General features: G+C 52.8%; 1 protein-coding gene across 3 annotated transcripts in view; it reads right to left on the bottom strand.

Moving 5' to 3' along the window:
* Positions 1-680: 680 nt before the first annotated feature.
* The window catches only part of DENND2B (DENN domain containing 2B), a 107,613-nt gene continuing 81,596 nt past the window's right edge, over positions 681-26,697 (bottom strand). For 2 of the 3 annotated variants that reach the window (XM_090264224.1, XM_090264231.1), the window contains exons 5-20: positions 23,179-23,333; positions 21,415-21,630; positions 20,463-20,559; positions 19,910-19,954; positions 18,730-18,914; positions 17,580-17,689; positions 17,293-17,362; positions 14,293-14,370; positions 13,579-13,719; positions 9,302-9,450; positions 5,140-5,317; positions 4,804-4,845; positions 3,743-3,854; positions 2,720-2,959; positions 1,712-1,798; positions 681-1,086 (exon numbers count right to left, since the gene is read on the bottom strand). In XM_090264224.1, the coding sequence (XP_090120350.1) occupies positions 1,052-1,086; positions 1,712-1,798; positions 2,720-2,959; positions 3,743-3,854; positions 4,804-4,845; positions 5,140-5,317; positions 9,302-9,450; positions 13,579-13,719; positions 14,293-14,370; positions 17,293-17,362; positions 17,580-17,689; positions 18,730-18,914; positions 19,910-19,954; positions 20,463-20,559; positions 21,415-21,630; positions 23,179-23,333 (1,940 nt within the window). In that variant the 3' untranslated portion in view covers positions 681-1,051. The remainder of the gene's footprint in view (positions 1,087-1,711; positions 1,799-2,719; positions 2,960-3,742; positions 3,855-4,803; positions 4,846-5,139; positions 5,318-9,301; positions 9,451-13,578; positions 13,720-14,292; positions 14,371-17,292; positions 17,363-17,579; positions 17,690-18,729; positions 18,915-19,909; positions 19,955-20,462; positions 20,560-21,414; positions 21,631-23,178; positions 23,334-26,697) is intronic. The other variant, XM_090264237.1, reaches the window with a different exon arrangement.

Raw genomic sequence — 26,697 nt, 5'->3', positions numbered from 1 at the left:
TAAGATTCTCCTAACAGTGGAGTGAAAGGGCAATGAGGAAGAACTTTTCGTGACTGGACACAGTGACGTAGAGTCTGAACAATTGGCTATTAGGGAAGCTGAACCAGAACAATGATTAGGTATTTCTATAAGACTAGCCATACAACTCAGACCACAGAACCCAAATTCTGAAGCTAAACTCAATCAAGTACTCAATTCCCTGCATGATGGTGTTTCACTCCTGACTGGCCTACCTCAGCCCATCCCCCAGGAGAGGAAGCTCTAGATAATGAAGCCAAGGAACACATGGGGCTCTGGGCCCAAACAACTGTACACTGTTTATTGAGAACACCCGTAGATGGTGGGAAGGAGGGATGCCCTGTACCGCATCATGGCTGCCACGAATGGGAGCCGGGCCCGAGAGCACTGGCAGAGCTGGGGGTGGGCTTCCCACAACTCCTCACTGACCATCACCAAGGTGGGAGGAACAAGAGAAGGCCAGGCCCAAGAGCCTGGTATCAAGCTGCAAATGGGGACTGATTGACCTTTGCATTTCAAAAACAGAGGGTTAGGGGAGGGGGACAACGAGGAAAAAATAGAAACTCTAAAAAAAAAAAGATTTTTAAAAAAATAGTCCCCCTGTACATAACAAGACAGCATCTGCTCTCCATGGCCCAAGACTGGCAGCAGGGGCCTCAGGCAGGCAGGCCGGGAGCCTCTAGGGGAAGATCAGTGGTTTGGCTGAGACAGTCAGCTGCACATAATTGGCCAGTCACCAGCACCCGGCAAAACTTCATCCATGCTCGGGCAGGGCAGGAAAGCACCCAGCCCCTTGGGAATATACAAATATTTACCAGATTCTCTTTGCATGTTACAAAAACAGATAAGAAAGCTTACAGCAGATTATTTACAAACAACATCTGGGATATCATGAAGGCAGAGGTGGGCTGGCTTGGAGGGTGGGGTCTGTGGGGGCACAGCAGCCACAGCAGCCCAGAGGGTCCCAGGCTGGCCCCCTCCCCAGGCTCCAGGCTCTGCAAGGCACTGGACTCTGTTACTGGAAAAGGGGCTTTTAATTCTTCTTATGGAGGAACTTCATTTTGTTACCTGTGGGCCAGAAAGGGCAAGAATGAGAATATTTCAATATCATCTCTTCTAACAGCCCTAACCCTCTCAGTTGGAGAGAAAGGATTTGAAAGACTGGATTAGAGCTATGATAGATCTGATCCATGGTAGGGAAAACACTCTGGAGCTTAATGAGGGCACTAGTATTAATCACTGTTTGGCTCATGGCAAGCATTTAACTTCTTTGGCCTCAATTTCCCTTTAAACTGAGACATCCTATACTCTAACTGGCTGAGATCTTTGAAAAGAGTGAAGGTTTTCAGAGAGGGGCACTCTGACACTGCTCGTTTTGTGCCCTCAGGGCCTAGAGGAAAGCTCTCTGGTCCTAGTAGCCCTCCTGCTCACTCAGGAAGCAGTGCACCCAGAGGACCTGACTCAGGCAAGGATCTGTGGTATCTCTTAGTTCTGCAGTTTGGTAAATACTGTGCTAAATGCCCTTGGAGCACTGGGCTGGGAATCTTGCCTTCACCAAGGGATCTCTTCCTGTTCTGTCTACAGCCCCACTATAAATACCGATTGGCACTGGTTCAGAGCAGTTTGGAGTACAGCTCCCTCGCCCCTTCCTTGGTTGGTGAACATCTATCTCACCAGTGACAGGGCTACTTACCTAAACCTCGGAGAAACTTATTCATTCCACTCTGCTCAGTATCTGGAAGTTCCTCTAAATACTGTTCTACTCGCTGCTCAAAGAGGCCTGGGGAAGAGGAGAAACAGGAGCAGGAAGAACAGTCATTGGAAGAAGGGAAGAGGAGGCCTACTGAAGGGGGACCATGGGGCACAGATCCCAAAAAGGGAAAAACCAGGGGTCTGCAATTATAACTTACAGGAGCATCTTAGAATTCAGACTGTCTCATCAAAGCTGTCATTAATGACACCTCACTGGTGTTCACTGCTCGTAGCAAGAGGCCCTGGATACCTTGCTTCTTAGGGACACACCCCTGTGCTACATTATGGCAAGGATGCTACTCCTCATTTCCAAGCTGCCCCTGGGTAGACCCCTTCTCTAGTTCCGTTGAGACCACCCTACCATGTGGTTTCAAAAAGGTTCATCAGACTAATGGAAAAACATTAGTGGACAGAATAATAACTCTGATGCTAGAAAGAAAAATCCTGATGAGGTGAAAAAGCCCTAGAGTGAGCAGAGCTGATGAAATTACGAGATAAGGTGCCCTGGTCTGAACACATTCTGCCAGCCACCTAAGACAGACAGCTAGCTCAATTCTCTTCAAGGGCCTTCTCAACCCTGGATTCTCAGCAGCCCCCGCCCCACCACCACCATCAAAAAACTGCTCTGTGGAGTCTCTTTCCCTGAATAAGAAGGGTGTTTGAGGAGGGGATGGGCAACCAACAGCACGCTGCTCTTGGAGACGAGCCCCACTCCCCAGCCACAGGGCTGCAGCCTGTGCACAGCCTTGCGCGGGCATGTGCTGGGGCCAGAGGAGAAGAACGCTCCCTTGAAAGTTTCTATCAGAAGAAAAGGGATGTTGGGAGGCCTGGTCCTGGCCAATGCCCAGGAGCTTCATCACAGAGCCTAGTTATGCAGCCCTGCTGGTGGCAGAGAAGTTATTAGAGAAGACGGTCCACTGCCCCCAGACCCGAGCTCTTCTACCCTTACCCTTTGCCCTACACTTTCTTAGCTCCCTGTCTTGGATGAAGCCAGCAAACATCTGAGACTCCATAAAAACTTCGAGAAAACGGCGGATGCTCTTGGAGGCCACAGATTTGCGGAAGGCTTCTCGCTGAAAGGCCCTCTCCCCCTTCTCACTCTGGGTCAGGAAGAGGGAGTAGTGCCCAACAGTCTCCACAAAGAACCGGATAAACACCTCCGACACCAGCCCATTGAGGGTATTACATTCTGGAAGAGAAAAGAAAATCTTTGAGGTTCAGGTCAAGAGCCTGCCATCTCCAACCTCCAGCCTCCAACCTCCAGCCTCCAGCCTCCACCCTCCACCTCCAGCTGGTGGTGTCTCTCCCCAATGAAATTCCCAGCCAGAACCACCTGTCTGTTCTTGAAACTATCTCCTGTGCTCCTGGGCTTATAACTTGCCCACAGGCCAACTGTGGAAACTGCTATGAACATGGAAGCCAGAAGATACTTGCTCGATGAACGAGAGTGGAAATCAAGAGACCAGAGAACCCCTTTCCCCACATCCCTCACCCTCGTGGTTTTCCCAGCTTCATGGAAGAGAAAATTCCCTCCATCTCCTTCAATGGCTAGAGGCCAAGGCCTGAGAGGGAGGAATAACCACTTTCCTGTCAGCAAGAAGAGTCTTTATAGCTGTCACATGTCTTTGGGTTTTCTTTCCCAAGCCTCCTGAGCTAGAGAAGAATAGAGGGAGAGGGTAGCTTTGTAGCCTGGGTTGCCTGAGAAGCATCCCCAATTCTGTTATGTTCCTGAGCTCCCTCTGATAATACCACAATACTTCTCCCCTCTCAGACCCAGTCAAGCCATAACTCCCTGAACCCCACTGGTGGTGGGGTAGAGAATTCCAGACTTGAGTTAGATCAAGGTACTACAATTGGAACCTCATCAGCCAGCAGGGTCTGGTGCATAGAAATAGGGCCCTAGCCCTGAGGCCCAGACCCAGAGCAGAGGGAGTCGGGCCAGAGCTCATGGTGCCACAGCAGTCTCACTCACCATCATCGGAGTCGCTGTCAGAGTCCTGGGAGATTAGCTCGTTCTTCCTCTCTAGAGCCTGCTCCAGAGCCGCCTGTAACTTCCTCGGTAACAAAGTATCCTCATCATCCATCTGCAGGAGAAAGAAAATACAATCACAGCCAACACTGACTGAGCATTTACTATGCGCTTAACTTCACAATCTCATTTAATCCTCTTGAAAACCCTGATACTATTTATCAACTTCATTTTAAGATGAGAAGTTGAGGCACAGAGAGGTTAAGACACTTATCCAAGGCCACACAGATAAAAAGTGGTGGAGAAAGTGGCATTCACAGGACCAGCTAAGGCCCCTACCCTGGCACCCTGAAATCTCCCCAATTACTCCATCTTCAGCCCCAGGTGGGAAGTGCAGCTGGTTTAGGGTGGGGAGATTGTGGCCCATCTTGTGTCAGGTATGAGGTTAGGCTATCAGTCCTGTCTCTGCATTCTGGTTCAGTGTCCATACCTTGATGCCTTATACCCAGGAGGCACAGCTCTGTAAAGGCTGTGTAACAGACTGGACACTCCCAGAGGGTACGGCATTGGGTTGTGCTCTTTATAGAGAGCCAGCAGGATTTCCATGACTAACAGAGGCTTTTTGAGGTTGACAACAATTGCAAACCTCTACATTCCATGGCATTGTATGCATCCTGTGTAATTAATCCCCCAGTAGCATTTCAAGACAGGTGTTATCACCATGCCTGGTTTAGAGATGAGAACTCTGGCTCAGAGAGGCCTGTCAAAGATCATGTGGCTTGAGGATGGCAGAGTCCAGAGGCCAAGTCTTTAGACTTCCAGGCCCTGTTCTTTGCACTCCCACACCGCCTTTTAGAAGCTAATGATGCTAACCAGAAAGGCAGACAGTGCTGAGGCCAAGACTTTCCAGATCAGCTTCTCCCACCCTTGTCTCTCTGGTGACTATGGAACCCCGAGAGCTGGACGAGCAGGCTGGGGAGGCTGAGCCGTGTGCATGCCAGTGTCAGCTTCTCCGGAGTCTGCACCCCAGGGCAGGTCACGTTCGAGCCATGTCCTGCTCTTACCTGTCGGATGAATCGGTCAGATCCCAGATTCACCATCAGTGCCTGAGAAAAAGAATCATCAGCAACAGCGGTTCAGGGTATGAATCCCTGCAATGCCCTCCCCAGGCCTCCAGCCCCCCCCCCCCCCCCCCCCCAGATTCCCAGGGTCAGATAACAGGAGTAACTCCAGCTGGGTACAGCCCACCCAGGGAGAAAGGATAAGAGCTGGGCAGAGAGGCCCAGAGGTCACAAATGAGAAGACCACCCCCCAACCCTCTCCCTTCCCTCCTGAGGGTTTCTGTTCCTTCTGTCCCTTCTTTCTTCACCCTCCCCCAAGTTGGTTCCCAGGTGGCCCACCTCCTCCACAGGCAGCTCTTTCAGTTTGGGAAGGGAGCTGGAGAGCAGGCCCACCAGGAAGGGGGTGGGGCAGCAGACGATGTCAATCATGGAGGCAGGGAGGACAGGAATGAAGGTGTGCTGCCAGGAGAAGGGGTAGAGCAAGGCCACCACCGCATGGGAGCAGCTGGATAGGGTGCTGGTGGACGGAGAGAACATGCCTGAGCCCAGGCCCAGCACCTTCAAGGAAGGGGGTTAGAGCCTGCTGGGGCTCAGAACATCTATTTATGTTAAACTTCCCAGTATAACAAAAATAAATGCTAATGTGGCCCAGGCCTGGGTCTGACCCTGCAGGCCAGTGAAGCCCCCACGTTCTCCCCAAGTCAGGGCCCCGAGGACGTTGGTACTACCCTCTTTGGTGACTATCTAGAAACAGCCAGGAAGGTATGTAGCAATGCCTGACCACACAAAGGACTCACACACCCTCACCCCCAAAAAGGACCACCCAAATGCACAAGCAGGCTTGACTAGGGCAGGAGAATTGTCTCAGGCCAGGGAGTACAAAGGTAAAATGAGTAAGAGCTGAACACAAGTTCCTGGAGTATAAAAGCTGGGAGGCCCTAAAAAGGTCTTCTCATCGATTCCACAAGCACAGCTGGGGCAACCGATCCCCAGGGACATTTCAGTCGTACATGGCAGAACTACAACACAATCAGACTTCCTGTCTCCCAGCCCAGTATTACTTCTCCTGCTCTGCCTTCTATTCATTCCTTCCTCTCCTGGACTGGAAAAAGCTGTCTGAGGACCACTGCATGAGGTGAGGGGCTGGCACCATTCTTACCACCTTTCCTCTCAGGCTCCAAAAATCAGCCACAGGTCTCAGCAGGGTCACACCTCTCTTGGCCTAGAGGGGGCTCCAGGCCTCTACACCCAGGTGCATTACAGGGCTGGCCATCTGAGCAGAATGGCCAATGGGAGCAGAGGAAAATATCTAGGATGCTAGCTAGAAGGCACGAAAGTGAGTGCACACTCCCCAGGTGTGTTGAGGGCTAATGAAAGGCACCAGTTAACACAGAAGACACACCTGGCTCAATGGTCCATCTGTCAGGAGCAAAGGCAAAGGCCCTACCCTAGGGACCATATTATTGCTGAGGGGACAGAGGAGGATGGCCAAGATCACTTTCAAGCTTGACTTTCCCACCCTGCCCTCCACACTGTTGGCCCCATCTATTAGCCATAAAAGTCCAGTCTCTACTTGATCAGCTCCAGCAGTGACTCTTGCCCTCTCACAACGAATGAATGCCCCAGCAGTCAGGGAGCATGGTTCTAATCCACGGCAGAAACAATCCCTCTCTTCTAGAAGGATCTCTGGATGTTCACGAGTATTTTGTCAGCTAGTGCCTTGCTTGGCTGCCCCACCACCTTATGGACACCTATCATACTTGAGGCAGAGACACAGGTGTATTGGCCCTGACAGTCCTTCCCCTGGGGACAGCAGCTCCCCACACCCCAAGAAGAACCATCTGAAAAAGATCTGGGAAAGGTTGTCTCAGGGCCTAGGGACACACTGATCTGCACCATTTTCTCCAATGGGGCTTGGAAGGCAGAAGGCTTTGTATACCTCCTAGATCTGATGGCTGTAGAGCCTGTGTATGCACATACATGTACACATATCGCAGACATCAGAACCAAATCAGAGAGACAAAGGACTTGTGGAAAACCTAAAACGTGAGCAACAAAGAATGAGCTGACCACACTGAGCCCTGACCACAGTCAAGGCCTGTGTGCCACCACAGGGTTCCCTACCCTGTCCATCTTAGGTCAGAGGCAGACCAGGGGCAGGAGGGTATCTTTTCTAAGATCCAAGGCTGGCAGAACTTGAATGCCGAACCAGGCCAAGAACAGGGCCCTGGGGCATTTTCCTCCCAGACCGGTCCTGGAATGTGCTCAGAGGCAGCTGCAGTCACAGGAAACAATAGCTGTATTCATAGCCCTTCTGGAGCTGGGCTAAGGGTGGGGGTGGCAAAGAGAAGACTCTGCCCCAGTGAGGAAATGGAACCTTCAGGAAAAGAAGCCTCAGGGTCCAGGCTCTGTTAGGGGCACCAAGGTCTGACCAGGGCAGAGCCTCCCAGCTGGGCAGCTGGAGGTTTTGCTGGTGGACAATGAACGCGGAAGGCAGAGAGGCAGTAGGGCAGGCAGGGCCCTGTGGAACTGCTGCACCTGGCTAGTTCTAGCTGCTGGCTTGGTCCCTTCACGAGGGCCTGATGGGCCCACAAAATACATAGAGCTGTGGGCTAGTGACACACTGAGGCTGCGATGGGAAATGAGGGGAAATTTCCATCTAAACTTGGGATTTTCTGGAAAAGGCACAGCTTTGGTTTTTCCTCTTTCGTCCTCCTGGGCTGAAGCGGGGTCTGGGTTCCTGCCCCAGTGGCATAAGGGAGTCCTTTGCTCCTGCTCCCCTCGCCACCCCCTCATACACACGGACAAAAATGCCTCGGGGATCCTGGGCTTATTGGGGGACACACCAGACAGAGGATTTTTCCTTTCTGCCCCTCATATCAGCACCTGGCATGTGGTATGGTACATAGCAGGTAGCCGGTAGCTTAATAAGTACCCAAGTGAAATAATTCTACCACCTTACAGAAACCACTGCTTCCTGTGATGGGTTCTTTGACAAAAAAAGAAATAGACAAAGTGTTGCCAAGATCTCATCCTCTCCCTGCTTACCCCACCCCCCACAGGTACTCTCTGCTATGGTCTAAATGTTTGTGTCCTCCCAAATTCATATGTTGAAATCCTAACTGCCAGATATGACCTTAGGATGTGGGGCTTTGGAAGGCTCTTAGGTCATGAGAATGGAGCCCTCATAAATGCGATTAGTGTTCATACAACAGAGCCCCACAGAGCTCCCTTCCACCGTACAAGGACACAGGTAGAAGGCGCTGGCCATGAACCAGGAAGCGGGCCCTCATCAGGACACGACCATGCTGGTCCTTGATCTTGGACTTCCAGTCTCCAGGACTGTGAGAAATAAATTTCTGCTGTTTGTAAGCTACCCAGTCTGAAGAATTTTGTTATAGCAGCCCAAACACACTTCTTTTTTTTTTTTTGTAAATATTAGTTGCCTAGAGGAGCTTGGCTTCTTCTGGAACGCCTCATGCCCAGTGACACTTCTGCCCCCCTCCAATGGCCACAACCAGCTCTTGGCATCTGGAACTCCTCTAAAATCATAAATGCCCACACTTTGGACCAAGATTTGTGCCCCATTCAGCTCATTTCTTATTCTCCTCAACCAGCCTCCCTGCCTCCCTGCCACCTCCAGCTCCTGCACATCGTCTAGCTCCTAGTTTGACCGGCCAACATTCCTGCAGCCACTCTCTTCCCCACCTCGTCCTTCTCCACAAAACCTCATGTGCCTAGCCCTGGGGTCTCTGCAATCAACTGCCTTCTCCAGGTGGCCCCCTTGACCGGTCCCCTCAGTGGATGGCCTAGTGCTCCTTGTACCACTCCTACCTGAGGTCACTGTCCTGACCCCTTCCTCAGCGACTCTCGCTAGGGTTCATCACTCTTCAAACTCAGCGTCCCACAGAGATGGCCTTGCCTCCCCTCCAGTGGAAATGCAGCCATCAGCCAGAAATCTTACCTTCTTACTTTCCTCCACATAAACACACAGGGTGGGGCAAAAGTAGGTTTACAGTTGTTCGTATGGAAAATAATATAATAATTAATAAACACTAATACAAGAATGAACTCTGTGTCTGAAATACTCACAACTGTAAGCCTACTTTTCCCAACCCTGTATTTGCACCTGTACAACCTTGGCTGTTAGAAAAGAAGTGTCCCTCCTCTTCCTCAGGTCAAGTCCTCCATTGGGTCTTGATCCTGCCATCTTGTGTTCTTCCAAACACTGTCCTCTCAACCATCCTCTCTTCCTGGGTTTGCTAACCTTTCCCTCTCCATTTGATCTTAATCTCATCACACACACACACACACACACACACACACACACACACACACACACACAGGGGCTGGCACAGACTAGGGCTCGTAAATACATGTTGGATGGATTAATGGGTGTGCCTCCCCCCCACCCCCACCCCCTTCATCTTGCCCTACTGGGTCCTACCTGAGTTTCCCTCAGCTCCTTCATCTTGCCCTACTGGGCAAGATAAACTCCTACCTGAGTTTATCTGCCACAAAAATGACCCGGCGCTCCAGCAGCAGTGAGGCAAAGATTCGGATCAGCTGGCGCACACTGAGGCAGGTAAAAAGGCACTCAAAGTCCACATGCTCCAGCCGGGAATCCATGGGCCGCCGCAGCTCTAACACCTGCAGGAGAGCGATGGGGAAGGCAGGTCAAGGTTGGGCCAGGTGGATGCCACTCCCAGGTCCTCCACAAACTGACCGGATGCTGGTTTCCCCTCCCACCCTCTCTCTTCCAGGGTCCTTAATCGACCTCACTGTGCAGTAAGACACAGTCTCTTCCTCCCCTCAAACCATAGCTCTGCTCCCCATCAGACACCTACCCTGTGGGCAAGAGGGCTAACCCGGTTCATGGGGGAGGCTCCACCAGGAAGGAGCTGAGGAGCCATTCCTCAGGCTCTCAAGGAAGGGAGGAGGAGAGCCGAGCTCTTACGAGATTAGGAGGGCAAGGGAACAGCATAGTCTGATCTGTAGGGTTCTCCCCACCCTCTTGCCCATCTCCCCAAGCAAACATATTGGACCCCATGCTGACCAGAACCCACAATGGATGGCTGCGCCTTGGGCCAAAGGAAGAGCAACATCTCCGCACCCTAGGACTCCATTCTCATCCACCGCTGCAAAGGCAGGGCTAGTGTCCTTGTTGCCACGCGCGCTCCCTTTCTGGCTGTCCTGGCCCCCTCTCTCCCTATCAGCCTGTCTGATCCCTGTGCCAGGGACAAGAAAAACACAAGGAAAGGGCTGGCTGTTCTACACACAACCTTTCCAGGAAGCAGGACTTTCCTTATCAGGGCTGGACCTAGCAATCTTTCCTCCAAAGGGGTTGCAAGGCTGCTCCGAAGGTCAGTGCCACATGGGCACAGAGAGCCACTTCCCTGGGCACAGTTATGAGGGTGCAGGGTAGCAACTGGCCCTAGCAGTGTGAGCAGGCAGAACTGCTGACCTCAGGCCACACCAAAGTGCTGTCACTGGGGTTGTCCCATCTCACCCTTGGCCCCTCAGCGCATGTGCACAGCATGGAAGTGCAGCCCTCCTGAGAACAGGATGGAAACAAATTCCCTCCCAAAGCCCTATGGCATCCTATGGTATCAGAGCTCTCTTCAAGGAACTTTCACTCCCATATCATCTCATTTGCGCCTCGGGGTCTAAGCAAGTGAAGTTCTAACTCCCAGCTCATTCTTCACCTCTCTGGGCTCCAGAGAAGCAGCAAAATGGGCACAAGCCACCCTAACAATCTGTTTCTACTCCGTCTCTCCCACCGGATGCTGAACTCCCAGAGGACTGATGCTGGGTACACCAGAAATGCTCAGCTCATGTGGGCTGCAGGAGTCCCCTATCACAATTATACCAGGGACCTTTACACCCATCCTGCCTTTGCCAGAAGTCACAGTGAAGCGCCCCCAGAGGCAGATTTAATGGCAGGCGCACCGGGAGCGTGCCCTGCACCCCGACTTCTGAAGGGCCCCGCAAAACCCCAACTTCACACTTTTTTCTAATGACACCAAATTTGGTCTCATATGTGCAATTTTAATTACGTACAAGTTTACAATCGGCGGTAAAACCTGACAGTATGTCTATATTCGCTTATTTTCATTATTTCATTACTACGCTGCATACTCTACACATACTACGCTGCATAGCCCCCAGGCTGCTGTGCTACCTACCGTTCATCAGAGCAATAGGATCATATTTGCTACTTTGTACTTAAAAAGGTATTTTTATTTTCCTTGTCTCTCTCCCTCTTTTTTTAAGGAGCCTAATATTTTCTTCTGCACCCGGGGCCTCAACTAACTTTAATCCGCTTCTGCCCACCCTGCCTCCTGAGAACCTTCATGCCATCCCAGAGGCTCTGCTCTAAGGCATGCGCTCCGCACTCTTACTCCCTGAGGGGCTGGTAACCCTCCAGGGAGGGAGGATTTACCCAGGCAGCTCTGAGACCTGGGCCTCCTCTCATTCATCCCTACCCTCAGGAGCTCACAGTCCAGCAGGCCTGAAGGAGCCTAATCACAGCCCAGAAGATTGGAGTCAGAACAGAGAAAATGTATGACTAACATCTGCAGAGGGGGCTGAGAGGGCTTTGAGGACAGGTGCCAACCTCATGTGGAGCCCGGCGGGGCCAGAGCAGCAGCTTAGCACAAGATGCTTAACGTGGCTTGCCCAAGGGGAGAAGAACGGAAGTGTCTTCCAGGCAAAGAAAGCAGAGTTCAGGGACATGAAGCAATTCATGTCACAGTGATGAGAAAGGAGGTTGGTGAGGGGGCTGGGCCACATCTTGAGCAACTCCCAGGCATGCTGTTGGGGTCTTGGGGCAGAGTCAGCCGTCCCACCCCCAGACCAGTCATGAAGCCTACAGTCCCTCCAAACCAGGGTGTGGGGAAAGAGGCTGAGAGAAAGGCCTTCAGTGGTCTTCGCCACTCCCAGCAAACCCAATTCTCCTCTCCCATGATCTGCAGCAACTAAGTTATTTCTTCTTCGCTGTCCTAGAACCCAGCACCCATCTCTCAGTCTCAGAGGACGACCTTCTTTTTAATTTTGAGAAGAGATTCCAAACTCTACAACCATGGACCTTCCCTAGCATTCCACAAAGATGGGCCCTTCTCTCCTAACAGAAGCCAGCCGGTCCCTGGATCCCACCCACCTCCAGGGCCGCCTCAGTGACAGCAGGACAACGGCTTTACCCCTCCCTCCTGCTTCTTCCTTGGCGGGGCTGTTCCCACCGGCATCCAAGCAACCATCTTCACAAACTCTCCCCTGGCCCCACATTCCCTCCCAATGACTGTCCCCTTCCCTATTCACCCCCACAGCCAAGCCTCTTGAAAAATGTCTACAGAGGCTGTTTCCACTATCTCACCGCCTATCCATTCACTCTCAACTCGCACAGCTCAGGCTTCTGGGGGTCCCTGTCCCCACTCTTCTGAAATGCACTCTCCTGACCTCTTGGTGGGACCTGATCACTCCCTCCTTCCCGAGATGCCCCCTCCCCACCCCTCAGCTTCCCAGGCCCTGCCCTCTCCCGTATTCCTCCTCTCTTCTCCATCATCAGGGCCGGTACTCTCACTGCAGGACCCCTGAACGCTGGGCCCTCTCGTCTTCCCCATCTACATTCTGTCACCAAACCTCTTCTCGTGGGTGTCTCACAGGCATCTCACACGTAACATGTACAAAATCGGGCTCTTCCTCCTCACAACCTGCTCCTCCACAGGGGCTCCATTGGCTCACCCTGCTGCCCCAGCCGGGAAGCTGGGAGTCAGCCCTAAAATCTCCCTAAACGTATTCCCATCAAACTCAAAGTGCTCCTGAGCCTAATTCTAAAATGCATCTCAAATCCATCTACTTCTCTTCATCTTTTCCACCACACCTGAATCCAAGCAACTATCCTCCCTTGCCCACACTACTGCACCAGTATCCTAGCTAGTTTTCCTCTTTTCACTCCAGTCCATTATCTATATAACAGCTAGGTGAGATTTAAAAAACTTATCTTAGTTCCCATAACCCCTCTTTAGAGGAAATCCAAAATCCTTACCTTGGCCTCCCAGGCACACTGTGATTTGGCCTCTCCTCCCCACTCCCCCGGCCCCCAGCCCCCAGCCCACCACCCTTTCAACCACCTTGGCCTTTGTTCAGTTCCTTGACAAGCACACACATTTCCCCAACTTTTGCCTTTGCATGTGCTGTTCCCTCTTCCTGGAATAGCCTTCTCCCATGTACCCCCTTCTCCCTCAGTCTCCCTCCTCCCACTTCATTTAGCTGACTCTACTCACCTTAGGGCCCTGGTAAATGTCACTTACTCAGAGGAGGCTTTCCCTGGCTCCTAATCTAAAGCAGTTCCCTTGTTACAAATTCTCCCTCCTGTGCTTTCAGTTGGTACTTAGCACATTTAGGAATTATCTGCTTCCATGTAGAATTATTTACCTAATATCAGTCTCTCCCACTAGACTATGAATCCACAGGGACAGAGCCGTGCCCCTCTTTAACTTTATGACTCTGCCCCAAGGCCTGTCATGATCCCTGACTGCGAGGGAACACATAGCAACTATTTGATGAATGAATAAAAAGAGGGCAAGCGGTGTGCAGAGAGCTGGGCAGAGAGAACAGCAGCTCTGTTGTTCCCTTCTTCAGTCCGTATTTGTTGGGTGTACAGGCACAGGGAGCAAGGGTGGGGCCAGGCTCGGTGCCTCCCACAGACTGCAGCCTTGCTGGGCAGGCCTTGCTCCAGCCCCAGTCACTCGTCTGAGAAGAGACAGCAGAAATCCCTACCTCGTTGCCAGCGCCTGGCAGGAAAGTTTTCACTTTGATGGTCTTCCCTGGAGCGGGGAAGGGCGACTCCATGAGACTTCTCATGAAGGGATAAACCAGCGCAGCGGAGATCCCACGCCGCCGTTCCACCTCATCCAGGACCTGTGCCCACCATGAGCAGCCCCAAGAGCAAGGTGTCAGGGTGCTGCCCTTCCCCACCTCTGGGCAGAGAGAGGGCAGCTTGGCATCTGACCAACCTAGGCCAACAGCTGGGACACTAGAGGGCTGTCTTTCCAGGGCTCCCGCCCTCCCTTCCCGTTTCCCTTGGCACTCAGTGGCTGCTCTGCCCTCACCAGTCCTTGCCTCAGACGCCAAGAGCTGAGAAGCTGCACAAAGGAAATACCACTTGAGTTGGGTCCCTGGGCCCTTAGCTTCCCCAAGATGGTCTCTCCCCCTAAGAAATCGGTCTCTGCCCATGGCCTGGAGTGGCTGTGGCATTAGCAGACCCTGCTGATGCAGGAGCTGGAGAGCTGCCAGGCGGCTAGGTGAGGAGCTAGGCTGGGGAATCGGGAGGGAGCAGGGAGCTCGCGTGCACTTGCTCTTGCACCCTCCCTTTCTGTCGCCCTCTCACTCACACACACACAGGTGGCTTTCTCATCTAAGCTGGCGGCAGATACTCCTGTGGGAGCTGTCAGCTCGGGGGCGGGGGGAGGAAGGAAGCCACAGCCCTCTTACCTTGGAAAACAAGCCGAAGCAGCCAAGGCGGCTGATGACACAGTACACCTCTGGCAACCGGGGCCCTTTCCCACTTGGCTGGGCAGGGACGAGGAGGAGGAGGAGAAAGACACAGACACAAGGAATGCATGATTACTCCTTTTCCTTGGGAGCAGAGGACTAAGGACTACTCTTCTAGAGGAAGAAGACTCCCTCTCTAACCGTTTCTCAACCACACCCCAAAGGAGAGGCTGCTACTATTGGGGAGCAGGCTTCAGCCTCTAGTGGGCCTTCCAGCCCGAAGTGCCAGTTCCTGCAAAGCTCTTCACAGGCTTACCCGGCTCCCAGGAGGACACTGATGGGGGCAAAGAACAAGGCAGTTTGGCAGAGGCTACAGTATGACTTGTGAGTTTACATCTCTAAGGCTGAGACCCCCTAAGAATGCAATGGTAATGAGAGGACTTTGTGTACATTCTCAGCAGCAAGCCATGGATCTCCTGTCCCCCTAACAGGGGAAATTCTGCAAACCATTCCCTTACTCAGTTGCTCTTTTTTCCTTTCCTTGATCCATTCCCATTCTAGAAAGGCTAAATGATAATAGATAAGGGAAGCAAACTACTATTTACTAACTATTTACTAAAAGTTTATCAGCCCTGGCCGGGTAGCTAAGTGGGTTGGAGTTCATCCCAATACGCCAAGGTTGTGGGTTCGATCCCCGGTCAAGGCACATACAGGAATCAGCCAATGAATGCACGAATAAGTGGAACAACGAATCAATGCCCCACTCCCTAAAATCAATAATTAAAAAAAAATTAAATGTTTACCATATCTGAGTCCTGGGCTTCGTACATTACTGAAGTAAATTTGTGAGACAAGCACTATTATTATCCCCATGTCATAGATGAATAAACTGAGTTAAAAATATTAAGCTATTGCCCAAGATCATGTATCTAAAAGTCATAAAACCAGGAGTCTGTTTTGGCCTCTTATTTGCTGTTTTGCCTCTAAGGCATGCTGCTTTCTCACAGGAAGAAAGAGAAAAGGACACGGAGGCCCAAGACAGAGAGATGCCACTGAGCAGAGAACAAATAAAATAAGGGATTTAAAAGGTGGGCAGCTGGAAATGGGCACCGAGAGCTCCCCACATCTGCAGCGCACATGCAGGCCGAGGTGAGCCCACAGGAGTCCACTGCTCCAGCCAGGGGCAGGCAGGGCTCTGTGGCCGCCTCTTGCTCGGAAGCCTAAAGTGCCTGGCAAGGCCTGGCGGGGAGGGAGGAGAGCAGCAGGTGCTGGCCCCTCATGCAGGCTGCTAAGCAAACGCAGATGGGGCTATTTCAGTCTCCAAACCTGCTGGCCACACGTCACAGATCTAAGAGAAGGCAGAATCTGTTTTTGTCCATATTAGGGCTGAAACTCACTCCTCAATCTTTCCCTCTCCCCCGCCTCCCCTAAAGCCCCAAGTGATTAAATCAAGTATGTGGGATTTGGGTTAGAATCATTGTGTCCAATCTGCAGGAATGCCGAGCTAGTGCCAGCCCCCTTGGCAGGGACCCAGCCCAGGCCCTCTCTGAGCAGGCCAGGACAAACATGCTCTTCCCTGGGGGCAGCAGGCCCACTGCAAAGGAGCGGCTCTGCTCCATCTCTGCTCCTGCAAAGGGAGCCTCGGAAGGCTCCCCTCAGGCCCAGGTGAAGCTCGGGTGCGCTGGCCTCTGCCTCGCTCCCCACCTGCATCTGTGCTGCTGCACACTCCCACACCTCAGCCCCACTCACTGGGCATTCCCTATCCATGTATCACTTCTCCCCAGACTGCCCTTTGGGGTGATCCAGAGCCCCTGACTTTGTGTTCAAGGACTTGGGAGTCAATTCTGGCTCTGTCCCTCACTGGCTGTGTAACCTTGGGAAAATTATTCCACTCTAAGTCTCAGTTTCTTATTCTATAGAATGGACATAATACTACCTTATGGGCTATTATGACATATTTAAAGGATCTAGCCTGGAACATAATAGGTCTTAAATAACAGTATATTCCCTTTGCCTTCCCTTCTACATTTAAAATTCTACCTCCTCTGTTCTACTACCTGAAGTTCCTTAAGGGTAATACGATCCATGTCTAACACATCTTTATGTACCTTTAGTGTGCTGCCTGTCAATAGGGGTATGATGTGTGTTTCTGAATGAATGAATGATTGAATGGCCCCAAATCCTTCATTTGGGGTCCCTGCTACATGTTACCCTTGCTGAAGATCCCCCTCATCTGCCCCTAGACTGGTATCTAATAAGGCCTTCTCCCAGTAAGGCCTGGGAACCCTGAAACAGAGTCAACAGCACAAGCCCACAACACCCCTGGTGAGCTCCAGGGGGCAGTGTAACAGGGCTCTTGTACAGTTAACTGGATCTATGCTCCAGGACTGATGGGTAGGACTTCTCTCTCCACAACATAGCTTATATTTTCAAACGGTCCCTTTCTGCTGAGTTCAAGAATCCCATAGAAAAAGCATCTCTCCCAGAATCCCAGAGAAGGCACTGCTCTGCTGCTGCTCAGCCTCCAGCCCTACGAGACCATGGACAGAATGCCTCCCTACCTCAGGATGGCTAGAAATGGGGTTAGAAGAAGGTTCTGCTCCGCCCCAATCTGGTGCACACATACATACGACTGGAGTGACATGGTGCTACTATCTGGGAATTGACTCAGAGCTCAGAAGCCCAAGGCAAATGAAGGAAAAGAAAAAGTATAGGCAGGCTAAAAACTGACGGCAGCCCAGTAGAAGGTGACCCATTCTCTCCCCCCTTTACCCATAACCTTAGATCTCAGGGCCCCAGCAGAGGGCCCACTTTGAGTCCTGCCATCCCAGATGCCTCATCCATGAGAATGCGTGTGTGGGGGGGTGTGGGGGTGTGTACGTGTGTGTTGGGGTGGCCTCAGGGAGCAGAACATAGGATTCCATACAAGCTGAAGTGGAAGGAAGGCACACAAATATACAAACACTGGCCCAGTCCCTGAGGACAAAGGGCCCTACTCACCAGTAAGCGCCTGCAGTAGCCAAAGCGTCTGCTGCCATCCTCCCCAGTCAGCATGAAAGAAAAAGTCTCACTGGAACAGGGAGAGGTCTGGCGTCAGGGAAGCAGCAGAGGACCCAGGAGACAGCCCCCAAGAAGAAGGACTGCCATCCCAGGGAGGGGGTGAAGGGCCAGGTTGCTGTAGGAGAGGAGGTTGGGACTAGGGTGGGCCCCATTCAGTTGCCCACTGCTATGGAGTTAAAGAGGCTCTGCCCCCTTGCTCCCTCCAGCCAAGTCAGGACAGGCCTCACCTAGTATACTCTGACACAGGGAGCCAGTCCTTGGCGTCAGGGAAGCAAAACTGGGGAATGGCCTTGAGCCTCTCCTCCGCCTCACGCATCTGCTTGGTGGGTCGGTCCAGCTGCAGGGAAGAATCAGGGGGAACATAGATAAGGCATGGAACCTGGGGTGGAAGGGGGTGGCTGAGAAGCAGGTCTTCCCCTGAGAGCCCTAGGTAGCATCCTACCAACTGGCATGCTTCTCAGCAAACCCAGTCCCCACTCCCGATTCTTACAGAGGGGTCTGGGTGTGGGCTGAGTCATCCTGTATTCGTTCCATATATGTCAGATGAGCACTTTGCATGTGGCACCTGGCACTGGGCCATGCACTGGAGCTACCGATGGAAACTGAGTGGACACGGTCCCTGTCCCTACACATTCCAGTCAGGAGAGTGAGATCGTGAACAGCAAAATTTCAAAGGTGTCACAGAGGAAATAAACAGGGTGATAAACAGAGAGAAGTGGGCAGGGGAGGGGCTATTGGGATATCTGCAAAAACTTCCTGGAAGAGGTACTATCTGAGCACCAAATGAAGAATAAGAGCCAGTAGCCATGGGACAGACGAGATGGAGAAAGAAGACATTCCTAGCAGATGCTGTGGCAGAGAGAAAGGCCTGAGTGCTAAAGGGAGAGAATGGAGGCCAGGATGGCTGGTGATGAGCAGGGAAGGAGTGGAAAGAGATAAGGTAGATGGAGGGAAGTGGAGGGTGGCTGCTAATGAGTATGGTTTCTTTTTGGGGTGATGAAAGTGTTCTAAAACTGACTGTACATCTCTGTGAGTATACTAAAAGTCATTGACTTGTATACTTTAAAGAAGGTGAATTGTACATATAGTATGTGAATTATATCTCAATAAAGTTGGGGAGGGGCGGGGAGAAGTAGCCAGGGACTCTTCCTCAGGACAATTTGATTTTATTCTGCACGTTAGGAGGTGTTCTCTCTGCCCGCAGCCTCTGCATGAACACCCACAACCCCTGAAGCACTCTCTTCCCTCCTGGCAATGGGACCAAGCTGGGGGCAGCCAGCTGAGTCACCAAGGCAGGACCAGGGTCTCTCTTCTTCCCCAGGTGGGCCAGGCAGACAGATGGGGTAGATGAGGGGCAGGGGATGGAGACAGCCCCACCTTGGGAAACTGGTAGGAGACTTCAGGGAGGTAGGTGTTTCGGGATGGCTTCTTCTTGAGGGACACCACCACGAAGTACTCGAAAAGCTCCCGCTCCTGCCACTCCAGGAGCTCCAGCTCCAGGGTCCGGTAGCTGGGCGCACGCTTCAGCATTGACTGGATGTGGACTAGGCGCTGTGTGTGGGCTGGGGGCGGATCACACATCAGGGGACAGACTCCACACCAGGCCCCCTCCATTCCAGACTCAGGGCTCAGCCTCTGTGGATCACTCTAAGTGCATGAGCCTAGTCTGACTCCCCCACCCAGCAAGTCTGGAGGAGAAGCAGCAAGAGCAAGGTGTCTGCCCTGACATGAGGAGCCCCTGGTCTGGGCCTCCTGGAGCCTCTGGAGGCTGAGCTGGGCCAATCGGACTGCCCCAGCCAGGCAAACTCAGGGATGTACCACTGGCGCCCGCCCACCCATTCTCCAGTGCCAATAAAACTAGAAGATAGGGACATTCACAAAGGCTTTGTCCTTGGGCCTCTACGAGTCCTTGGACTTAAACCCTTTGTCCCTGTCCCCAGGCCCAAAGTCCACTTGCCTGCTTGCCTGGGGCAGGGAAGGAGGGAGCTAGCTCCCACCTACTTCAATCACCCAGGAAGATCTAGGCCATTTCCCAGTAGAGAAAGAACAGAGATTTGTCCAGGACCCCGGAATGTGAAGGTCCCAGGCCCTTTCCAAGGAGGTGGCAGTCCCCACACTAGTGAAAGTGGAGATAAGTGGCCTCAGGGCCTCCAAGGACCAGTTTCCTCAGACTAGGGCACATTCCTTATAACCAGAAGAGGTACTCGTAAGCTTCTGAACTCATCTAGACAAGGCAAATCTAGCACCCAATTCTCATGGACAGCGGCTTGGGTAAGTATGAGCAAGGACACCAGCCTGGCATTTGGGCACAAGGACATGTCTAAAGGTGACCTTGCAAGGCTGAGCTCCCATAGTTGTGGGAAGAGATTCCCCTGTAGCCTGTGGCTGTGCTGGCCTGGTAGCCCGCCGGCCTGCCTGGGCCTGTCGTCTCTCCAAACCAGGCCAATCTGGGCATGCGCACTACACAAGAGGGGGGTGGGGGGAGGGGAGGGAAGTCTTCCTCCCTATAACCAGGGCTGGGAAAGGGTCCCAGGCTTGTGGGGAGCCAAGCTCTCACCTTTGAACCTGTCGTCAGAGTCGCTCTCGCTCTCACTGTTGTCATCTGGAAAAGGAACAGCAGAGTGCATGCTTGCTGAGCCACTGTCCCATGGCAAGTGTTTCCTGTGCCCGCCCCCCCGTCCTGCTCACAAGGGATGAATCTGGACCTAGTCTGGGCTCCTGGGGGCCTGTGGCCAGGCACTGAGTGGTCTAGGGCCAGGGTCCCTCAGAGCTCAAACTGCACGTGCTCCCCTATGTACAAACCCCTACCCATCCAGTCCTGAGGACCCGAATAAATTCAGACTTTCCTTTCGCCAGAAGATTCCTGAAGCCACCTCCCTACTTGGCCTCACAGCCCAAAGCCTGAACCAATCCATCCAGGACTTCCTTCCCTCTTTGGCCCGTCCCTTTTATGGGACCACTTCCTGGCAGGGCTCTGCCCTCCTAGAAGGCAGGAGGATTCTCATGATTGGCCCACAGAAGGGTAAACTGAGGCTAATCCATGCCTCTGCCTGTTCCTGATGCCCAAGGGCCCCAGGCGCACCTGAACCCCTTCCGGTACCAAGGCCTACCTCTCAGTGATGCTGTCTCAATGCTGGACATAGACAGCTTTTTTAACCTCTTCTTTCCTCTCTTGGCATTGTAGATGGAGTTAATTCTTTGGACAAGCTGAGTGAGAAAGCAGGGAGGGTGAGAGAACCCTGACGCCAGCTTCCCCCACCTCTGAGAGGGCCCACCCGTCCCCTCACTGGTGCAAGCTTCCTGCCCTCCGTGCCCCGGGCCCAATACTGGCCTCCCCGCAGCGCTGACCCCAAGTGCAGACGGTCTGGTAGCTTCCCATCTACCTAGTCTCCTAAGTGGATTCCTGCCCCAGGACAAGGACATTAAACTTAGCTCCCCAGAGGAAGGAACTGTGATCACACTGGACAGGATGGGCACCCCTGGGTCCCAAGGGTCACTGAACCAACTGAAACAAAGAGCTCCTCAGATGCAACAACAGGAACAAGGATTCCAGCCTTTCCCCTCTGGGCTACAACCTGGGGCCCCAGCAGGAAGGAGCTAAATTCCCAATATACTCAAGCATTGTTTGCAGGCTAAAAATACCGTGGAGCTAAATCCTGCTGTTCTGGGCCCAGGGTTTGGGCCTATGTGTGCAAATCATTGCTGAAAACTCTTCATGCAGAGAGTCATAGAAAGGAAGACCATGTTGGGGCCTGGAAATGTTTGTCTATGCAGACCTCAAAATGCACACCCCACGTGCACTGATGGGGCACCTCCTAAGGACTGGTTTCCATCCATCCAGGGGCATGGCGCGCTCCCTGGGGGCAGAGGCTGGCCTGTCCTTCCCCTAACTTTATGGACAAGAAAAGAGAATTAACCAGATGAAAAAGAAAGGCCACTGGACCCCGAATATACTCAAGGAGAACTGAGGAAGCAGCCCCAGGCTCGGGGACGAACGGAAGGAGAGAGGAGCCACCTGCCTGTCCGCCCGCCTGCCCACCCAGCCCCGTCTGGGGAGGCTACCTTGGGGATGCGCCGGGCCCGGCGGCTGGACAGCAGCTCGCTCGTGGTGCTGAGGCTGTCCTCGTGGAGGCTGGAGGGCGAAGATGGCAGGCTCAGCTGAGCCAGCAGCAGCATGTCGTCGTGGCTGTGCCTCTTGGGTAATCGTGGCAGCCGGTGGCTCTTCCTTTCTGACCAGTTCCCACTGCGCAGGGACTGGCTGCTGGGTTTCAGGGAGAGCTGGCAGGGGCAGAGAATGTGGAAGAGGGGCTCACCGCGGAAGCCTTGGGCGGTGCCGGTCTGCTGGCACCTGGACTCGGCAGCCACGGCCGGCATCGCTGGCTCCCTGAACCCCACCGTGGAATTTCCATCCACTGGGGTTTCCTCTTTCAAGACCTTCGCTGCTAATCAGCAGGTCAGAGCTACATTAGATACTTGCTTCCACGAAGGAAGCTTAATGACTTCTGCCAGAGTAAAGAAAGCAGAGGCTAAGAAAACTGGGCTGTCGTCTGAGTGGAAAGAGAAGGCCAGCCGGGAATTCTGGGGCTCCTCCTGAGCTTTGGGACAAGGCTTAGGCTTTGCTCATTACTGAACCCGGTCGCTGCAGCCAGTCTTCCCGCCTTGGCCCTGGATCCAGTCCTAAAAGGCTCCTTGAGCAGAGGCCACGCCAGTCGGGCCCTGCTTGCGTGTTCCAAGGGGAACACAAGTGCTCTGGCTCCGACCACCAAAGCCCAGCAAGATAGGCCTGATAGCCAGTTGGTTCCCTCACCCACCCGGTCCTGGGCTGCCCCCTCCCCCAGCCCTGTTCTACTTTCTGCTCCCTCCATCTAGACTGCCAGCCTACAGCACAGGGCATCTTACTCTCAGCAGATTCCACTCACTGCTAGAAAGGCAGCGCCTCCTGCGAGCTCGGCACACCTCCCACCTGCTATCTGTATCTGCCACTGCCTCTCACTCCAAGTCGTCCTTCCTCTCTGTCCCTCAGTTTCCTCTTCCCACCCAATGAGTCTGGCTACACGCATTTAATGGAAGCCTGTTCAAACAGAGCACCTTAGGAAGGTAAATCTTTTATAAAAACAATCGTATCATTCCAAAGCCAGAAGAAACCATTTTGATGTTCTCTGGCCAATGTTAAAAATGTCTAGGTTCCTCCATTTGCACAGAGAATTAGAGTTGCCTGGGTAGGTCTAAGAAAGCATCTCAGTTCTCCTGCCTGCCGGTCTACAAGGTCAGAAAGAGCAGAAGCCAAAGGGCCTCTTTTGACTCTTCACCTTTCTCTTCATCCTGCTTCTAGCAGTCCACTCCTCAGAGATTCATGCTTCCTCCCTCCAACAGGGGTGGCTCCAGGTCTCGTGGACACCTGGCTAGCCCTCAAAGCTGGCCCTCGGGCCTAAGCCTGGCCGTCAAGTGCCAGGGCTGAGATCACGCCGGCCGGCGCTGCAGAGTACCAAGACTGCAAACAGGGCCGTGCCTTCCTGTCTCCCACGGAAGCGGGAGGCGCAGTGATAAGACAGCAGGGACTCCTCCTTCATCTGGCAGCTCAGAGCTCCAGCAGTGAAAGGAAGACAGTTGGACAGGATGCAACCTCAGAGCATGTCTCGATGGTCCCCACGGGCTTCGGCATGCCACAAGTGCCTGAGCGCAGAGCTCTTTCCTGACTGAGGTCACCTCCTTGGCCGAGCACTGGTGCAGCAAGAAGCCTGAGTGGGAGCTGGCCCAAGCCTTGGTAGGACAGGCGCCCACGTGGCCCTCGTGTTGACCCACAGGCCCAAGTCCAGCTGCCCTTACCTGAGTGGGCGGGTTGTTGTACTTCCTGTCCTGAGGACTCCACATCCTATGCAAAGAGTCCAAGGAATTTTCTGACAGCTGTTGGGACTTCCGTCCTGCTCTTCGGCTCTTTAACTCCACATCCTCATATGGATTCTCCTTGGGCAGATCTCCTGCTGAGGAGGAAAGGTTAGAGTAGCAGAAGGGAAGAAGGAAACATATACTCTCTCTCTCTCTCTCTCTCTCTCTCTCTCTCTCTCTCTCACACACACACACACACACACACACAAACAAGCAGAATTCCTGTGAACCAAAGAGAATGGCTTCTGCCTGGCCCTTCAGCCCATGAGTCACACAGCTGCCCGTCTGCAGTGGGAGGCGACAAACAGATCCTGGCTCCGAGTCCAGGAGCTGAGCCCCCCACCCCCAGTTCAGCTCAGTCTGTTCTGGCCTCTGCTTTATAAATTCAGGGATTGCACAAGACTGGCTCAGCCACCCCTGCCTGTGCCCAGCCAGAGGACAAAGCCAGCACCAGGCGTCTTTCCTTGGCTCCAGTCCCTGTGCTGCGGAAGCCCCAGAGAACACTGTTCAAGGTAGGAAGGGCTTTCAGAGGCCATGAGGTTGCCCCTTTCCTGACGGCTCCCCGAGGACCCCTTCTAGGCGCAGGGCTTTCCCAGGCGTGCTCCGCTCAGCACCTCCTTTAGAGCAGTTCTTCCGCCTGGTCCGCTGAGGAAACCCCAGTGCGAGCACAGAGATTAGCAAGTAGGGAGCGCTCAGTAATCATCTGCTCAATGAACCACTCTTCGACAGCGTCATTCTATCTCCCCTACCGCCGAGCTCAGCAGAAAGGATTACGGTCCCCTTGTGAAATTAACTCTCCTCCTGAAGCAGGGGCCAGTGTGAAAGGCTCAAAAGGGGTGGGGCTGGGGGACAGTTCTCAGATCCCTGGCAGCAGGCACTGTAGTGGCAGGACCCGGGAATCTCAGACACTCAAATGCACAGTCCTTGAAGGGCAACCCCTTCCCATAAACAATACCCTCCATAAACAAAAGTCCATGCCTGGACTTTTCTAAAATACAATAAGGTTGTGATCCAGGTCAGTCCTGCCTCAATCCTACCAGAACCATGGTGGGGATGAGGTCCACCATGAATGCAGCCCTCTGCTCCCCTTTCCCTGGCCTTCCCTCCTCCCCTCCCCCACTATCAGCACCACCACGTGGGGCTTGGGACCTAGGTACCAGTGATGAGAACAAGGCCTGCTGGAAACAGCATACACGGTGAGAGCAGGGCTCAGTCCAGCTCCTTGTTCAGCAGCAGGATTGAGCCTGGGTGACAAGGAGCCTCACGGATGCCTGGATGTGCCTCACACCCAGAGGGACCTCAGAGGCCACTTCTCGGGCAGAAGACAGAAGAAAGAGCTACAGGACTAGAAACAAAGGTGCCTGGGAACATAAACTTTCATAGGAGAGGATGCAGGAGAAAAACCAATCCCCATATGCTCATAGATATCTCAATTTCCAAAGCCAAGATCCCCCTTAATCATGGTAGCTACTTATTACTACTAAGAAACAAACAAACAAAAAACCACACAGTGAAATTAGGAAATGCCTCTACAGAAGTTTGGGGGGAAGAGATGAGGGGAGGTGTGAATGGAAGACTTCAGCCAGAGCTAATGAGCCTGACATCGGAGAAACACAAATCCCTGCAAATGTGAGTCAAAGATGGCACAAGGAAGGATTAAGTGATTCCCAACACCAGCAGAGTCCCCAGCAATTGAGCAGCTGGGTTCCTGTAACACAGTCATGATATGAAAATGACTTGTCTCCATTCCAGAGCCCTGACTAAGCAGAGCTGGCCCAGCAACCCTGCCTCAAGGAGCCAAATATTCAACCTGGCATCCCCTGCATGCTGTCTCCAGCCTCCCCCACTGCGGGCACTCAGGAGGAGTCAGGATAGACTCGACTTGGTGCCTCTCCAAAAGATTTCCTGCAGCAGGGAGGTGCGGGGATCAAGGATAGGGAATGCCAAGACAGTCTTCCTGATCCTGTGACGTGGGACCCGATGGGGAGAGGAAGAACTCTTATTCTAAGCTCATCAAATTCAAACTGCCTTGGGCCAGGTGATCGTCATCCCCCAGACTGCAGCATGACCTTATCTCAATTCCTTTAGATCAGGATTTCTCCAAAACTACTGACATTTTGGGCTGCATAATTCTTGTCATGGTGGACTGTCCTGTACATTTGTACAATATTTAGCAGCAACCCGGGCCTCAGTCCACGAGAGCAGGGGTCCCCAACTCCCGGGGCCTGTAAGGAAAGGGGCTGCAGAAGTGGTGGGCAAGAGAACATGGCTGCATTACCTCCTGAGCTCTGCCTCCTGTCCACCCCTCCCCTCCTGTCTGTGGAGAAATTGTCTTCCACAGAACCAGTCCCTGGTGCCACAAAGACTGGGGATCGCTGCGCTAGAGGACAGTAGTATCCCCTCAGTTGTAACAACCAAAAATGTCCCCTGAGCAGATGCGTAGATGGTTAATAGAAGAAGAAAAGGAAGGAAGGAAGGAAGGAAGGAAGGAAGGAAGGAAGGAAGGAAGGAAGGAAGGGGAAATTGCTCCCCCCATTAAGAACCACTGCTTTAATAGGGACTATAGTCAGTAATATTGTAATAACTATGTATTGTGTCAGATGACTACTAGACTTATTGGGGTGATCACTTCATTAGGTATATAAATGTCTAATCAGTATGTTGTACACCCGACACTAATATGATACTGTATTTCAACGGTAACTGAAGAATAATTTTTCAAAGAAAGCCCCCATCTTAGATAGATGTTTCTAAATTCCCTAATTGTTGCTGAGTGCCATGGCGTGTGTCCCCAATTAAACCCTTTTTCCTCCATCCTCCCCTTCTCCTCCCTCCCTTACCCCTTCCCTTCTTTCTTTCTCCAGAATCAGAACTCTGAACATTGATACAAAACCCAAACCTCAAAAAAACAGATGTAGGAGACTGAGGCCTAACGAAGTGAGAGATGAAGGACATTGATGCATATCAGTGACGACCTGGGAGAAAAGAGTGGGGGACAAACACCACGTTCTCTACACTAGTCTTGCCTCTGGAAACTGAATTTCAGCAAAGCCTCAGAGGCCTGCTCCTCTTGCCTGTCTAGCCCAGATCGCAGCCTCTTTCTTCTCCAGCAATGTTTAACATCCTGTCTGATAGAGACAGGCCACTCATCATTTCTCCCGGAAATGACTACTGGCCCCAGCCCAAGCCCTGCCTCTCCGTCTTCGCTTGGGCCCTTCCCAGCCCTAGTTCACCTGCTGCTCTCCACCTCCTAGACTGTTCCTGACTCCCCTTTCAGGGCTGCCTCACAGGGATACTTCCAGTGACCCCTCCGAGCAGTAAGGGTGCCCACGGATGGAGACGTGCAGAGATCAAGCAGGCCCTGAATCTTAGTCACCAAACTAAACCTGCTGAGAGCTGGGAGAGGAGGGGGTCTGGAGCATGAGGCTCAGAACTTCCTCTGGGGGAGCAGAGCTGCAT

Source organism: Furipterus horrens, unplaced genomic scaffold (assembly GCF_987537825.1).
Source record: "Furipterus horrens unplaced genomic scaffold, mFurHor1.1.pri manual_scaffold_2, whole genome shotgun sequence".
Taxonomy (NCBI): Eukaryota; Metazoa; Chordata; class Mammalia; order Chiroptera; family Furipteridae; genus Furipterus; species Furipterus horrens.
The sequence above is the reverse complement of the archived record's forward strand: the minus strand, read 5'-3'. Positions and strand labels throughout refer to the sequence as shown.